General features: G+C 49.0%; 1 protein-coding gene across 1 annotated transcript in view; it reads right to left on the reverse strand.

Moving 5' to 3' along the window:
- Positions 1-672: 672 nt before the first annotated feature.
- FAT2 (FAT atypical cadherin 2) overlaps positions 673-17,831 on the reverse strand; it is a gene marked incomplete at both ends in the record, with an annotated part of 59,368 nt that continues 42,209 nt past the window's right edge. Inside the window, 9 exons of the mRNA XM_080924181.1 lie at positions 673-1,199; positions 2,172-2,629; positions 6,114-6,267; positions 6,508-6,949; positions 10,107-10,252; positions 11,155-11,965; positions 14,947-15,144; positions 16,668-16,811; positions 17,265-17,402. Of these exons, the coding sequence (XP_080780307.1) occupies positions 673-1,199; positions 2,172-2,629; positions 6,114-6,267; positions 6,508-6,949; positions 10,107-10,252; positions 11,155-11,965; positions 14,947-15,144; positions 16,668-16,811; positions 17,265-17,402 (3,018 nt within the window). The remainder of the gene's footprint in view (positions 1,200-2,171; positions 2,630-6,113; positions 6,268-6,507; positions 6,950-10,106; positions 10,253-11,154; positions 11,966-14,946; positions 15,145-16,667; positions 16,812-17,264; positions 17,403-17,831) is intronic.

Genomic DNA, 17,831 nt, shown 5'->3' on the forward strand with positions numbered 1-17,831 from the left:
CCACAGGGTCTGGAGTCTTCAGCACAGGAGGTTCCGGGCAGCATCCCACCGGCAGAAGGTGGAACAAGTCCTGAAGCTTCAAGAACAAGACTTCTAGAAGATGGACGTTCGGGTGACTCAACTTCCAAGAATTTCCTTATTGCCAGTGCCCAGAATGATGCTAACACAAGACACTTGGCATAGATGTCCCACACAAAGCAGATACTCAGGTAACTGTGGTATCTGCTTACAGGCTGCTTGTCCTTCAGCCTCTTAGGAGACTGCATGGATCTCGGAAGGCCCTGGTCTTTCCTCCACAGTGGATGCATGCATGGTTGCCTATTGGGCGCAAACCCGCCTGACCCATGTTGGGCCTGTGAGAAGCTGTAAGAATGTGGCCCGTCTTACAGCTGAGCTGATGGTTGGAGCTCTTTCTTAGTGGGGCTGGGAGCTGGCGGGTCTGAGGGGATCACCCTCCTAGTTCTGGGCACCTCCTCTTTCCCTGGGCCCTACTGCCAATTTTACAGCTCTCCCCTCAGCTTCCCTCCAGCCTCAAGAACAAGCTGGGGACCCGAAGAGCACATTTTAAGAGACGGCCATCTGGACTGGGAATGTGGTGGCTTCCCTTTCTCTCCCAGCCACACACAGCTCACGGGCCTGGGCTTCCCCATGTTTTCCTCTGAGATCAGGAAGCTAGAACATGACTTCCTCGCAGCTTCCATAGTCACTCTCTACCATATCTGAGCCCTCGTAGTTGGGGGGCGCGCGAGGTTGGCTCCGCCCCGTGGCAGGCCCACCATTCACCTCACAGTCAGCATAGGAGGGCCCAGCTCTGCTGAGGCGCATGCTCACCCCCTTATAGCCTCCCTCGGCCAGGCAGGGCCCACCCCCTGCCTGGCGAAACTGTGAATGGTAGTAGCTGATTGCTGTGTACTCGTTGAGACAGGGGGCGAGCAGATGTTCTCGGGGGCTGGGTGGAGGCATCAGGTCTTCCAGGTTCTGGTTGCTGTAACGGGGCGGGAGGGGTGCCCGTTTGTTTTCCAGTTCCAGGGGGAAAGGGAAGCCCCCATAGAGCCCAGTGGGATCTGGCACCACAGCAGGACCAACATGGCGTCGAGGAGAGGGTGGCAGAGGTCCCTCCATTGCTTCAGGGTGTGGGTATTCCCAATGCTCCTTTCGAGAGTAAGTCGGAGGCCAGACTGCAGCTCCACTTGGGTATACTGGAAGAGAACAGTAAGATTTGGTGAGGTCTGTGTCTCCATAGTGCATTCTAGCAAGCTGTACAGGGGCTATCAATGACTTGACATTTGGTAGGGATGGCTCAGGGAGCTGTTGGGCACGTGACCTATCTGTATATGTTGTCTCGGGCAAATTGAAGCCTGAGGTTAAACTCAACACCAGCCCATCTTGCAAATCTCTCCTGCCAACCTGCGTCGGTGAGAAGTTTAGGAAGAACCATGGGCAATTCTCTACCATCCGTGCTTCCGTTAGACAATTACAGTTCTTCTCAGAACTGAAGGAGACAGATGCATACTGTGGACGCGGTGATGGCATGGTGTCTGTCATAGCGGGTGATGGGATGAGAGGAGGCATGGAAGGAGTCCCCTTATGCCACACCCATCTCTGCCAATGACAAGTCGAGATTTAGAGCAACTCATTTCACCTTTATGGCCTCAGTGACATATGACAATACCTATTGTAACTACTGGAGAACATGCTAGAAAAAAAAATAGAAAGCACTTTATGAATTTACATCCTTCTGAGTCAAAGATGAAAGGGGCTATATATAGTTCCCTTCTCTAGGTCTGCCAAGTCTCACTTCCAGATTGGACAACTGGAACCTTTTCTGTTTCCAGAACAGCACAAAGGTGCAGACAATCCCCCCTTCATGTCCAAGACCACTCAAGACCATCGAGTCTACATTCTATGACATGAACATCAATCAGTCCTACGGTGTGACTTGGAGTTTAGAGGACTGGGTCATGGAACAGGCACAATGAGCTGCAAACTCTGAGTCAAGAGACTCAGCATTTTCTCCTGTCATCTGTGCACTGTGACCTGGAATGCGTCCCTTCATGCCCCATCCCCAGAGACTGGTTTGATCAATGACTGTTCCATTGTATGCCAACATGAATACCAATTCCACTCCCTTCCATTCATTCCCGAGCCACTGGACATCTGATTATACTGACCCAGCTCCTCGCCTGACCAGGTTCTCTTGATGATGGGCTCGTGGCCAGGGTGGGAGGAGACCACAGCTGGTGGGAGCCTTGGAGGTACACTGCACACCATGGGCCGCTGTTTAGAGCTAGGTCCGAAGGTGACAAGTTCATTTGGAACTGAGGTCTTGCAGGGCTCTGGTTGGTTTAAGTTGTTGCAAGAGCTGGTGTTGAGGGGGTCGAGCTCAATGGCAGGCGAGGCTTGGGTGTCCACACCAATGCTCCTTGCTAGGAGATCTGGATCCTCCATGGCCACTGGCTTGTGAGACTTGCAGTGACGGCAGTAGAGGAGGAGTCCCACGGTGGCAATGATGATGAGAGGTAAGGCCACTATGATTACCAGAAACTCCTGCTGTCCCCAGTCCCCTCTCTTAATCTCAGGAGTGATGAGACAGTGTCCTCCAGAGCAACCCCTTGCTTCCATCTCACACCTGCAGAGATTGACAAGTACTTAGCGGACTTGTGAAGGGCCTTCTTTAAAAAGAACTATTTATTTAATGTATGACTATTTTGTCAGCATGTATATCTGTGCGCCGTATGTGTGTGTATGTGTGTGTATGTGTGTGTGTGTGTATGTGTGTGTGTATGTGTGTGTATGTGTGTGTGTGTGTATGTGTGTGTGTGTGTGTATGTGTGTGTGTATGTGTGTGTGTATGTGTGTGTGTATGTGTGTGTGTATGTGTGTGTATGTGTGTGTGTATATATGTGTGTGTATGTGTGTGTGTATGTGTGTGTGTATGTGTATGTGTGTGTGTATGTGTGTGTGTATGTGTGTATGTATGTGTGTGTGTGTGTGTGTGTGTGAGATGCCCTCTGAGGCCAGGCAATAAGATCCTACAGACCGTTCGTGAGCACCATGTAGGGGCTGGGAATCTGAAAGGGCAACAAGTGCTCTTAACCACTGAGCTAATTTTCCAGCTCCCTAAAGTTCTCTCTTCCAAAGACCTATGGGACAGAGCCCTCACTCCCAATCCTGAGATGTGTGTGTGTGTGTGTGTGTGTGTGTGTGTGCGCGCGCGCGCACGCGCGTGCACATGCAATCTGAGGAGCTAGGGACATATCTCAGTGGGTAAGGGCACTTACTATCCAAGCATGAGGTACTGGATTTGAATCACTAACATCCACACAAAATGTTATCTGTGTTGGCCCCAAAGTGTGAGGAACAGAGACAATAGGCCCACCAGGCCTTGTGCCAATGGCTCCCAGTACTGTGAGACCCTGTCTTACAATAACAAGACTGGAGGCAATACATTAAGCAACCTCCTCTGGACACCTCATGTTATTGGGTGCATGTAACCCCACATATACAAATATGTGTACAAGTATACATGTGTGTATGGGCACATGTGTGTGAAGACAGAGGTCATCATAGATGTCATTTCATAGTCACCACCCACCTTGTTTTTGAAACAGAGCCTCTCAGTTGGTGAAAGACCGACTAAGTGAGGCTGGTTAGCCAGGAAGCTCCAGGAACGTGGCCTGTGTTTGTCTCTTGAGAGTGGGAGTCACAGATGTGCACCACCATACCCAATGTTTTTATGTGAGTTCTGGGGATTGAACTCAGATCCTCAATGTTTCAAGGCAGGAAACAATGTTACCAATTGAGCCATATTCCCACAGTCAAGCACAGGATATAACAGCAGCCTCATTTGTGACCATGCAACCTGCCAATATCCATTTCTACCAATGACATCCAGACCTAGGTTATTCTGCCCACTAATGAAATAATGCTACCGCTGTGGAGACATCTGGTCTACCAGGTTGTCCCCTAGGAAGAGTGTCTATTTACCAGATAATAGTCAACTGAGGCACAGGAATAGAAATCTGCTGCTCTTCACTGAGCCCTAAGAAGCCAGCATGGTCTTGCACAGCTTAGCTGCTTTACATGCTACTACTGCTTGGAGGAAGTACTAATTGTCAACCTGACAGAATCTTGAAGCATCCAGGAGATGGATGGCTGTGTGGGCACTCCTGTGTGGGATTACTATGACTACACTAACTTAGGTGGGAAGACATGCCCACTGTGGGTGGCACCATTCCCTGGTTAGAATGCTGGACTGTACCAGTAGTGAAAGGGAACTGAGCATCAGCATGCATTCATCTCTCTCTGCTTCCCAACTGTGGATGTGGCTGACTGCTTCAAGATCCTGCCCCCTTGACAGCCAAGATGGACTATACCTGTGAACTGTGAGCCAGAATAAACCCTTCCTTTCTAACTTGCTTAAGTCAGAGTATTTCATAACAGCAACAGGAAGAGAACCTAAGACACTATGTGACCTCCCAGGCCATCTTCAATTTGACATTCCCTGATATAAGGCCCTTAGAAAACATTTATTGTTAGTTTTTCACTTTGGAGGGATTGTGGTGGGGGAGTTCCTCCCACCCCAATTAAGTCCCAAATATTTCTCAGTGCTTAGAAATTCCTAAGTGCCTTATTCTGCAGTATACAATGCTGTGTTCCCCAGGTTCCTCTTCTAAAACACAAACACCACTTTCCTGGCCTGCTCCCATGTACCCTCCAATGACCCTGATGCATACTATTTTACATCAGAACAGACAGAGAGCAGGATAGTAATAATGGCTGCTGAGGACTTGAGTCATTGAAACACTAGAATCCCTTGGGAAAGCCTCAGTTTCCAAATCTCCAAAACAGTGGGAAGACTATGCCATTACCTTTTCTTTGTAAAGATGGTATATATTAGTTCAGGTTGACCTTGAAGTCACTATGTATGCATAGATAATTTTCTATTTGGGTTGTTAGGGAAGGAGGCATATTCTAGAAATCACCAGGCCGTGTTGGCTCCCTCATACAGTGTTAAGCATATGTGTGTGTGTGTGTGTGTGTGTGTGTGTGTGTGTGTGTGTGTGTGTTTGGGTATATAGACCCATGTATGCACATATACCCATGCCTGTGTACTCATGGGGAAGCTAGAAAAGGGCAGTGAGTATCTTCATTTATCACTTTCTATGTATTCCTTTGAGACAGGATCTCTCCCCGAACTTGAGGCTTTTGTTTTGTTTTCTTGGCTGGGCTGGAAGCCAGCAAGTCATACAATCTCCTTGAAGTTGAGATTACAGGTATTCATGGAGCACATGGCCAGTTATGTAGGTGCTGGAATGTACTCCCATACTTATGATTGAGCAGTAAGCACCCTTAACCACTAAGCTATCCCTCCAGCCTGGACCTTGACCTTCTGACTCTCTTGGCTCACCTCCTAAGTTCTGAGACTGTAGTCATGAGCCACCAGACCTGGTGGTCAATGGTTATTATACCCAGACTGACTACAAGGGAATCTCCTGGGAGCTTGTTAAAATAAAATCAAGGCCCACTCTGGGCGATCCTAAGTTCATGGATTCATAATTCTCTCCTATGACTGCTTAAGGGTTACTAAGCTTGGGGGCTCCAATACTGCATAGCTGTCCTAGAATGTGTCTCCTTCCCTAACATCCCTCATGGCCTAACCTAATTGGGGGCAGGGTGCAGAGTTTTGCAGTATAGTCTGAGACAGAACCATTTCTGGGCCCAGGAGAATCAGTTTCCCCAATGTTTCTGGAACATGTAGTACAAAGCAAGTGTGGTCATTTCTCTGCAGATTTCAGCCAGGGTTGACATGTCCTAAAGAGCTTGTGAGCTGTGTGGCTTCCTGGTTCCTTGTTATGTATGGGTCTGGTTCAGATGGTTGGGAATTGGACTTGGGAACCCTCCTTTTCCCACAAGCATTCCCTCCCACAATATCCTGATGTAAGAAAGTCATAGGAGGAAAAGGTCTAGAGGCTTGGCTTCTGGGCTCACATTGGGCTCCCTAGAGGTAAGAGGACAAAATAAATAAATAAATAAATAAATAAATAAATAAATAAATAACTCCCTAATGTTCCAGTGTAAGGATCCAGGGCATGTGGCTTCCCTGGGCTTACCTGTCCCCCGTGTAAGGGTGAGGGCAGTTACAGGAAATGCCTTCAGGGGAGGAGACACATGTGCCACCTTCTTGGCAAGGGACAGAAGTACAATTTTCCCTTCCAAGTTCGCAGTTCCTGCCAGAGAACGGAGCTGGGCACCTGCACAGGTAATCTGGGAGAAAGAGGAAGATGGGTAAGCAGTCGGCTAGAGGTTAGGGGGCCCCAGTAAAACCTGTGTCTTTGTGCTGTAGTTCAAGAATCATTTATCTGTTAGATACTAGTGGCTTGCCCAAGATAAACCTTGGGCTGTGGTGAGAGACCCTACCCTGTTGACTCTACAGTGAGACACAAGGGATAGATCACTCCCAGGGGCCTTTGGGATAAAACTCAGGGTCATCTCCCCAATCCATACCTGATCCAAGGGTAGGCGAACAACTCCCACCATTGAGGCATGGGTTCTGGCTGCAGGTAGTACCGGGCCAGCAGCACTGGCTGAGGGCCCATGTCTCTAGCCGGCCCACCATCTTCTTTCCATGGCCAAGCAGCTCTAACCTCTCACCATTAACCACAACAGCATCCAGGCAACCTTCATAGCCCAGGGAGACATTTGACGAAGGATTCGAGGGGACAAAGCCACCCAGCAGCAGGTGTCTCTCAGTCCCCAGACCCTGACATTCTTCCGGGATGACAAGGGAAGCGTTGTCTGTGATGTCAGCCAACAGGTGAACGGAAGCGTCCCTCTCCTCCAACAGCATGGAGTGCCACTTTCCATCATTCACAGGATGGTGGGAGGAAAGGTTTCCATAGAAACCACCAGGACAGTGGTATTCCAGGTGGAGGAAGCCATTGGCCAGCTGCAAAGAGGGAACAGATCAGCAAAACAAGAAGTTCTGTGATCCTGTGACAGGGTTTCAGTTCTCCCCCACCTCCCTTTGCTAGGTAGCTAAGGATGACCTTGAACTCCTGATCCCCTTGCCTCTGCCTCCTAATTTGCTAGAATTACAGCTCTTCATCATCATGTCTCATTTATTTACTGGTGCCAGGGACCGAGTCTTCGCGCCCACCACCAGTTGAGCTACATCCCCGTTTCCAAGAATTTCCAAATGCTTCAGAGACTGTCTCTGGAGAATCCAAATGTCCTCACCATATTTCACGGAATGGTCAAGATCCCATTTAACAGATGAGGATACTGAGACCCAAAGATGCCTTACTGCTGGGACCCTGTGTTTCAGATCAGTGACTGTTCAGATCAAAGCTGCCCTGTGGGCTCTGCACACTTGCACACACACACATCATAAGTCCCTGAAGTTAAAGTGTTAGAAAACCCCTGGTATAGAACATCCTAGCTTTCTTTACTCTCAACAGATAGGTATGCTCGTGAAGCACCAGGCCAACCTGGGATACAATGTGAGACCCTGCTGCAAAACAGGAAAAGCACAGCTGGAGCATGTAGCTCACTGGGAGTGTGCTTGGCTCGTAAGCCTCTGATTCAGGTTCAGTTGCCTGTGCAGGCATCGGGTTGATGCTGTGTTGAAAACAAAAACAAGACAACAGAAACTAGGCGTGCTGGGGAACAAACATTTTCCTCTTTTTCATGGGCAAGGCAGTTCCTTTAGAAACCTTTGAACATTGTTGGAGGAAATGCCTTCTGTGTCCTCGTCCACTGCCCAGCCTTCATCCCATGACCCCGATGGCAGATGAGCCTCCAGAGCTGCCTAGCATCACGTCAACCACTTGTGACTAAACACAACTTTTTCCTCCTCAGACACAGCGCTCAGCCGATGGTCTTGCTTCCTGCTGAAGGTACCAAGGATGCCTGTAGGCACTCTGATATCACAACTGTCCTCCTCAGCTGGTCCCTCTATTGACCCACATCCCCTTCAGCTCCTCTAACTCCTCCTCTCTCCTGCGTCTGCATTACCTCCATTCCTTACGGGATTTTTTTCAGTCATCCCACAGATACAGTCAGGCTGCCAATCTTAAAGGTCGGAGAGATGGCTCAGTGGTTAAGAGCATTAACCGCTCTTCCTGAGGTCCTGAGTTCAAATACCAGCAACCACGTGGTGGCTCACAACCATCTGTAATGGGATCCCATGCCCTCTTCTGGTGTGTCTGAAGACAGCTACAGTGTACTCACATATATTAAATAAATAAATCCTTTTTTAAAAAAAGTTGTCTTGAACTTGGAATAATTTTCTTTCTTTTGTCCCCCAAACAGATCTACCTGTCCTGGTGTCAGTGTTTGCTGTGCTCTGTGCTGTGTCAAATGACAGCTCGTCCTGTCTGCTGTGCTCTCTGCAGCCAGTCACTCAGCTAATCACGACCGTCTCCTCCTCCTGCCCACTATCCCTCCCCTCTTCCTCTTCCTCCTGGTCCTCTTCCTCCTCTTTCCTCATGACCTTCTTATCCCCCTCCATCTTTTCTTGTTCCTTTTCTTCTTTTCTTGCCTCCTCTTTTCCTTCCTTCTCATACCCCCCCCCCAGTACTTCCTCTTTCCTCTTCTTCCTCCTCTTCCCCTTCCCACTTCTTAGGATGATCCTAGAGCCTTGTACACACTAGAGAAGCTCTCCCTCATTAAGCCCTACCCCCAGCTTCTTTCTGACACTTGTCCTCCTGGATTCCATACTATATTTTTTCCCCCTAAACTCATTTGAAGGCTCACGATTCATACCCTTTGTTGCCTCTCTGTCTTCTGTCTTCTCTCTTCATTGAACTGTGCTCTAAGTGTCTTAGCCTATTTTCCAAGCTACACTTCTTGGTTTTCTCACACAGCCTTATGGCTGTCAGTAACATGCATGTGCTGTTGAACATATGTCTCTCCAGCCCTAGCCCAGACCTCTCTCACAGCACTAGACTGGTTTTGCTACCTCCTTCTGGAAACCCACATGGCTAAACTGAGCTCCGCAAACTCCCCCAAATTCCTCTACCCAGGTCTTTTGGCAGCAGCCCCACCCTTCCAGTGGCTCAGGCCAAACTCCATTCCCATGCCCTCTCTACTCCCGCTTCCATATACCAGGAAAGGCTGTTGGCTTCTAATTTCTTCTTGAAGCTGGCACTTCACAGTGAACTGTCATTAGCCTGGTGTCCACGAGCCACTCTTACTCGCCTGGGTTATTGGTACCACCCGCATTCCACCCCCCATCCTGGTCTCTCTGTTTCTGTCTCTGTTCCTCTAAATTCTATTCTCAACCCGGGCACCATGATGACAATAAGTCAGACCACTGTGTCTGCTACAGATCTTCTGAAACCCTCTGTTTTGCCTACATGAAAGCCAAGTCTTTACAAGGGGCCTCTGAGACCTTCACTGATATACACCCTTCCCAATTCCATCACACTTTGACCTCAGCTGTGAGCTCTGTCCGCCTTGTTTGCATCACTGGAGCCATGCGGATGCTAGGCTGTTGTTTAAGAATGCCAACAGTCTGGTGTAGGAGAGCCAATAAAAAGTTAAAAACAAAACAGAATGCCAACAGTCTCCTGTTGTTCATCTAACTGGCCATTAACTGAGGATGGAAGACCATCCTGAATGTGGGCACAGGGTCTTGGGCTGGATCGAAGGGGGAGGAGAGTTGAGCACCAGCATCTATGTCTCTGCTTCCTGACCGTGGGGGTGACATGAGCAGGCAGCTGATGAGAGTTCAGTGGGACATGATACAAAGGCTTGAGAGACTGAGCATACACACACACACACACACACACACACACACACACACACATTCTTACAGTGCCGGGGTTATGTGAGCTCACATCCTTCTCCCTGCCTTCCAGGAATTTCTCATCCCATGAGCAGGCAGCCCCACCCCCGAATGGCCTAGGTAGAAGTCCTGTGTCTGTGTGTTCTGACTGTCAGTCACACTGAGTGTGAAATTCTTTGAAATTCTTTTCAAAGAGAGTTCCCTTGAAAAGCATAAGGGAATTATTGCCAGGAGCTGGCTCAGACTCACTCCCTGCACCCCTCATCTCCCCAATCTGGGGTGCTCATGGAAGCCACTCAGAGGGGAGTCACCTTACCTTCAGGGAAATAGAGGCTGTTTCATTGGTGAACATTAGAAGGGCCCATGGCTGCAGAGTTTTCAGGTAGAAATGGATCTGCCAGTGTTGAGCCTCTAGGGGCTTATACCGCACGTAGCTCTGACCACTGAACCTCAAGGTGGTACCTGCAAATGAACCCAAGGTATCAATACCCTTGAGATGTCACAGATCCCTTAGACCAACCTTGTCTCATTCAACCTTTGGGTGGCAAACAGGTCGCTTCCTACATCTGATATATGAAGAGCCCAGGCTGGGATTGGGTGGATCACATTTCCAGAGTCACAAAGGGGAGCTGGACTGTCACCCTGGATACCTCCTCCTAGGTACAAGTTCCATGGAATCACTCCCAGCCCGAGGGTCAGGAACAGTGAGCTTCCACCATGAAGAAAGAAAACTCAGCTAATCGGGTGTGGGAAGCCAAGCTTTTAAATGCAGCACTGCCCATATATTTTGGCAATCACCAGAAGACGGGAGAACCGGAGAGGGTTCTGTGGGTGTCTGAGATTCAGCAACTCAGGGGTCTGCCTTCTCCTTGGATACACAGGGAACTTCCCAAGCATGACACCCTTGAGGGGTCAAGTGCTACTCTGTGATAAAGAAAGGGAGCTAGCGACAGACAGAGGAATCCAAACCTCTGTCAAGACCAGCATCCCCGGCACCATTACTGCTTTCTAAAGTACAGTTCTGTAGGCAAGAGTCTACAGTTTTGTCTGAGCTGTAGAACTAACAGCAGTGACATCAGGAGCTGACCTGTCTGGAGGCTCCTGCCAGACTCTTTCCCAAGAGTACCTGAAATGTCAATCTAAATCCTTATAGTAGCAAAGTCCACAGGTGTAGAGAGGTCTACGAATTCCCCCCATTCATCTGGCCGGAAAGCCACAGGGTGAAAATGTGAACCCAGGAGCTTGACGCCCCAGCACATGCTTTTAGGTACTATTTCTATTGTAAACAACATGCTCTCAAACCTCAATGGGAGTTTACATAGAGGCAGGCAACCAGGGCTGAGCAATCCATCCCGAGCTCTTACCATTGCAGGAGCAGTTTCTTCCCAGGTGGTGCCTCGGTGTCAGGATGCTGAGCCTGGCTGTGCTGTAGGAGGGCCCCACCCTGGGCTCCAGGGACACTGTCTCTTGGCAGGTTTGGTCCCGGCAGCTTGGCCCTTGGCATGGTACCACGGGCAGAGCTGACCTCATCTGAATTCCTACTGTGTGTTCCATCTCCTTGGCTGAATGAGCTATGGCAGATGCCAGCTCCTGGAGATCATAGGAGGTTCCAGAATGCCCCTCAAAGACCAGGAGCACATCCACCCCAGCTGTGGCCTCAGCAGGCTGCAGGCTGGCCAAGTGGATGTTGGCTCGTTTGATGTCCAAAATGTTGCTGAGGAATCTCTGCAGGTTACGCCAGTGGTCACTCACGAGCTCCTCGGGAGTGAGCTGGTGGAAACCCAGCCATACGGCTCGAGGCGGAGCCTCCTGCCCCATGTGCCACACGTGGACATGGACCCCAGTGGTGGTGGTGAAGGTCCCATCACTGACGGTGACATTAAACAAGTATCGGCCATGAGGTAGTCCTTGGGAGGCGATAATTTTGCCGTCGGATGCTCCCACCGTGAAGTGTCTGCCCAGGCTTCCCTCCTGCTCCAGGCTGTAGGTCAGCGTGTCCTGGGGGTCTCGGTCTGTGGCGTGGACTTTGCCTATCATACCACCCTGAAATTCTTCCTCCCCCTTCGTGATAAAGATTTCCAGTGGCAGCGTGGAGGGCGGGTAACGGCTCTGCTCTGTGACTTGAACTCTGACCGAGGTGGACGAAGATAAGGGCGGGAGACCACTGTCTGACACCTGTCGGGAAGACAACGGCACTGGTACCCAACAGTACGCCCCGGTCTACAGCCCAGTCTCCCCACTCCACACCTGGCGAGACGGGTGTCGAATGTTGCCGTGTTTGGAAAAAGATATAAACTCCAACACACGGGGATGTGCTGGAGATCTTCTTAAGGTTTTGTAGAAAATATAGAAACAGAAAAACAACAAGTTTTCCCAAGCCTTCTGAGCCCCGAGCCTCTTCCTAAATTCCTCCGAATGAACTTCCACGTGTGTGCGCTTATCTGTGTGTACACGCATATGGGCCAGCTCCCTGGCACACTTCAGTCCTTTAGACTTCTTCCCTTCTGAGCTCTCTAGCCCAGCTCTCTGTCCCTAGACCCCTGCAAGTCTGCAGGGAGCACTGAGCAGTCTTCACACCCCACCACTGCTGCTACCCTGCTGAGGAGGAGCCCCCCGGAAACCCCCTTTCCTACATCAGAATGGGAGTGTGAACTCATTCTCTGGACCGGTTGAGAGCTTTCTGTGGTTGGGCCCTCTGCTGTGCTCAGGGGACAGGCAGGGGCAGGTGGGGCAGTTACCAAACATGCAAGAGGCTATCAGTGTGGACGAGTGAAGAAAATGAAGAGTGGGAGACAGGTGAGCGGCTGACTTCGCCTGGTGGAAGTGAAGGCCTCTCTGAAGAAAGGAGAGCATGTAAGGGGTTCTGGGGTGTGGAAGCGGCGCTCTCAATTGAACAGGAAGACCCTGAGCAATACAGGAAAGGCTGGGCTGGCCTCCATAGTGCACGGAGGAGCTCAAGTTGTGCACAGTTGTGAGAAACTCATGAAGGCTTTAAACAAGGGTGGAACGAGCTCCTTGGAGAAGAGAATAAGAACCGGAGGGTAACCCAGTGCTCACGAGTGCTTGTGGCAAGCTCTGTTCTCAACACCCATGACGGGAGGCTCACGGCTGCTTGTAACTCCAGCTCCAGGGGGTTGAAACAAGTATATAAACAAATATAAAAAATTAGGATGCTTGTTCAACCTGCCTTGCTAAAGCTAGCTTAGCGTGTCCTCTGCCGTGGATTGTCACTGATGCTTAGCGTTTCTGCCCATACAAAATTCAAATGTGAAAATAAAATCCCCATTGTTTGTAAGTGGAGCCTTTTGGGAAATAAGATCAGAGTGGTGGAGTCTTCGTGGTGATGGTTAGTACCTTAAAGAAAAAACCTTCTGTTTTGTGAGACACAGATTTAGTTATATAGCTCAGGTTAGCCTCAAACTTATAATCCTCCTACCTCAGTCTTCCCAGTCTTAGAATTACAGATGTATACAACTCCTTTGCTCTGTTTTAAAACATGGTCTTAACTGTAGCTCAGTCTGTCCTGGAAGTTGCTTTCTGGCCTAGATTGACCTCATACTTATAATCCTCTTGCCTCGGCCTCCCTAGTATGAGGATTAAGAGACTGTACCACTATTTCTGGTGACAGGACACCAGTGCCCCTGTAAGCAGAGTCAGCACTAGCCTGCTGTATTTATGCAGGGTGGGAAGAGGTCCCTCACCAGGGTCTTCCCACAGTTTCATTCTGATCTCAGCTTCAGCCCCCAGAACTGTGAGAGGTGACTGTAGCCTGTCCCACCTGTCCCACCTGCCCCACCTGTCCCACCTGCCCCACCTGTGCCACCTGTCCCACCTGTCCCACCTGCCCCACCTGTGCCACCTTCCCCACCTGTGCCACCTGCCCTACCTGTGCCACCTGTGCCCCCTGTTCCACCTGTGCCCCCTGCCCCACCTGTCCTACCTGTGCCTTTCTGTGCTATTCTGCTTATACCATCCAGTTGAAATGGAGAGCACCACACAATGAGTAATCCTCCTGCCTCACAATAATTGATCAACTTTATCTATACTTCAATTTCCTTCCCTATATTACTTTCTATTTTTCCAATCACAGGTCACTCTACACTCTTATCCAACTCAAGTCTATGTCTATCTTACTCTTTCCGTCTGGAGTCCTCTCCTGCCCACTGTCCTCCTCCAGCCCCTGGCCCCCAGTCTCCACTTAGATATCATAAGGTGTGACTCCCTCTTTATCTACTCATTGTTTATCTTCATACTCAGAATGGAATGCAACAAGGAAAGGAGCCGTCCCCTTCACATCCCCTGCTAAGGTTGTCCTTGGGTCTCCACATGCATGTACACACACATGAATAGTTAAAAACATGTACACACATACAAGCATCACACATGCATACACTGACATACAGATATGCACCCACATGCACACACAGACATATATAAATAGACACACACAGATAACACACACATACACAGACACACATGTACACAGATATAGAGACACATACACAAACAGACATAGATACACACACATGCTCACACAGATACGCAGACACATGCATAGGCAGACACTTATACAGTCAGACAGACATACTCAGAGACATACAGACACACACACATGCACACACATGCATACACTGACATACAGATATGCACACACAGACATACAGACACATATAAACAGATACACATATACACAGACATACATACAAACAGACATAGACACACACATGCACACACAGACATCAGACACATGCACACATAGACACATATATACACACACACAGAGGCATACAGACACACACACATACACACAGATATAAATACACAGATAGACATAGACACATGCATGCACACACAGACATACAGACACATGCATACACAGATACATATACAGACAGACACACGCAGAGAGACATACAGACACACACATGTGCACACAGACACACAGACACATATATAAACAAACACAGACACACACGTGTGCACACAGACAAGCAGACATATGCACACATAGACACATATACAGAAACACAGACGCTCATCCACTCCAGGCACATCCACACTCTGCATCCTCACAGCACCACCATGGTGCCGGCCAGCAGGCGTCCTGTGCCCGAGCCGTCACCACGCGCACTGGCTTGGATGCACCCAGTACTCACTTCGATGTGAAGCTGATACCACTCCTGGGCCTTCCTGCTCAGACTTGCCGCTGTCACCAGCCAGCCATCTGGAGTCACCCGGAACACAGACCCGGTGTTCCCCTCAGTGATGCGGAAGAAGTAGGGGGGCCCATTCTGTGGGGAGTCAGGATCATCCAGGATCAGCTGCAGGACTTTGATGCCCATGGGGGAGTTCTCCTGTGACCGAGAACAACGGTAAGCCAGAGAGTGGTGTGAGCCCCAGCCCCGCCTGTCCCTCCTTTGTCGTCCTATCTTCCAGGGACCAGTGATTATCCCTCTGCCCACAGACAGGGCCCAGGCTGAAAGCTGGCCTGGTAGTCTCCCCCTTGGTGTCCCTGAGTGCAGTACTAAGTCACAGAAGGGGTGTTGTACTAAAGGTCAAACCCTTGTCCTTTAAAAGAGGCCATTGCTGACCCCCCACAGCTGACAGATTGCTAGTACTTAGAATCCACAGATGCATGGTGGGTACTTCCATCTTTTAATCATTATTGTTTTCTCAGTTAGAAGACAAAACAACGGGTTTCATTATGACATTTTATGTATGTGTGCGCACACACACATATATACATGTGTGTGTATATGCATGCACACACATGCACGTACAAACATAAAAAATTTTTACCTCCTCACTACCCTTCTAGTCCTTCCTGGAACTTGTCTTAGCTACCTGTGGTTCTTCTGTTTTTACCATCCTTTCTCCCTTAACCCTGTTTTCACTCCCTATCACTTGACAGGAGAGAAAGAAGGAGAGAAGGAAGTGAGTCTAATTTCTTTCTTCTTCCTTCTTCTTTGCTTGTAGCTTTGCTACTTTGTGGCTTATTCTTTTCCCCATCACTAGATAGAAGAGAAAAGATAGTGCAGAGCCAGATCCTTGAATCTGATTTCTCCTTGGTTCTTTTTTGAGCATGACTACTAACAAAGCACAACTCCCCCCATGACCAACAACCACCCACCTACTGGGGCTCTAGTGTTTATATAACCTCTGAAAATTTCTCAGAATTCCAAATGTTACACAGTTGAAAAAAACTATGTGCAGATGGCAAAACCATGCCTCTGTTAGAGCGTGACACAGATTATACTCAGCTGCCGCCAATATATACATATATACATAGATACATAGATACATAGATACACATATACACATATACATATATACATATATACATATATACATATATACATATATACACATATATACATATATACATATATATACATATATACATATATACATAGATACATAGATACATAGATACATAGATACATATATACACATATACACATATACATATATACATATATACATATATACACATATACACATATACACATATACACATATACACATATACACACATATATGTACATATTTAGAACTAGACTCTACGTATGAGAGTTAACATGCAGTACATTGCCTCTCTTCATCCATGTATCTTAATGTCTGACATCTCTGAGGTGGACCCTCTCTTCTTCAATGACAGGGGTGAATCCCACATAGGACAGAATGATGTTCATACAAATGCCTAACAAGGACTGTTTCCAATGCCATACTCCACAGTTCTCCTCCTGCCCCTCTTTGGTTCCCTGTATTGCCTTTAGGGACAGCAGAGGAACAGTCACAGCTGGTTGAGTGGGATGACACCCCTGGCAACCTCCCCTCACTGAGACACAAGAGGAGGGCGAGCTCACGGTGTCCTTACCTGAACAGCAGTGCTGTAGTTGAGCTGGAAGAACCTGGGTGGGTTGTCATTAACATCAACCACTTCAACAGCCACTTCCGTGTCCCTATGCAATGGTGGCTGCCCACTGTCTGTGGCTCGGAGCCTCAGGGAGTATCTGGGGGTCTGGGACAAAACACACACTGGGGAATTAGAGATAAGGCCCCTGGTGTCTGCCCCATGGTGTGTTACCTACTCCCATGGCCCACTCATGATGCTGGCACTCAGGTAAGTGTATTTGCAAGAAAGAGTATTTGCAACCCAGCATCTCCTTCTATGAAGCCTCAGGAAGCAGACTGAACTGGGGGAAGGTAAAATCGGGTCGTACTTCTTAGGATGACTGTGCCCATCAAATGGTGAGGTGGACCTAATCAACTAGTTAAGTGCCTGACGCTAATAACTGATCTCAGTCCATGGTAGCTGTCCCTGGATTGATCCCTTGTCAGCCCATCTTTCATCTCTGAGTTCACAGAGAAATCATCCTGGGGACTCTCTGGACATGAAGATAGGGTGTGTTTGCCCTTTGCCTTCTGGACCTGCCATAGGACCACACTTCTGCTCAGCCAATACATGACTCACCTGTTCCCAGTCCAGCGCCTTGGCCACCTGAAGCTTCCCTTTCTCGGGGTTGACAGTGAAGTGTCCGAGCTGGTTCCCTCCTACCAGGCTATAGGTAATGGCACTATTTGAAGGTCCGTCGTCATCAGATGCTGACACCTGCAGGAGAGAGGAGACCCTGAGTGCGGGCACAGGAGTACCCAGGAAAGAATGGGAGCCCTGAGTGACAGCAATGTTCATATCCGAATGGCTGCCACTGAGTCCGTAGTCCCCATCCCAAGAGAACCTCTTGTGACCTCCAGATGCCAGATACACTTGTCCATCCGTTTGTTCAAAGGGGCAAGGTACGGAGTTGGTCTTGGGAGGTCAGGGTGTGAGGAACATGTAAGGCCATACACCCTCAGAAAGTGTTGTGCCTGATGTTACAGGTAACTCGAGTCGTGGTGAGTGCTGTCATGGGAATCTACTCACAGATGGAGAGTACAGTGACACCCCAGGAAAGGAAGGAGAGGATTCGGGGAACCTTGAAGGATGAGGAAGGGTTTGGGCATAGAAAGAACACCCCAGGTCTGGGTAAGGAAGTGTGAA

Source organism: Micromys minutus (assembly GCF_963924665.1).
Source record: "Micromys minutus genome assembly, chromosome: 10".
NCBI lineage: Eukaryota > Metazoa > Chordata > Mammalia > Rodentia > Muridae > Micromys > Micromys minutus.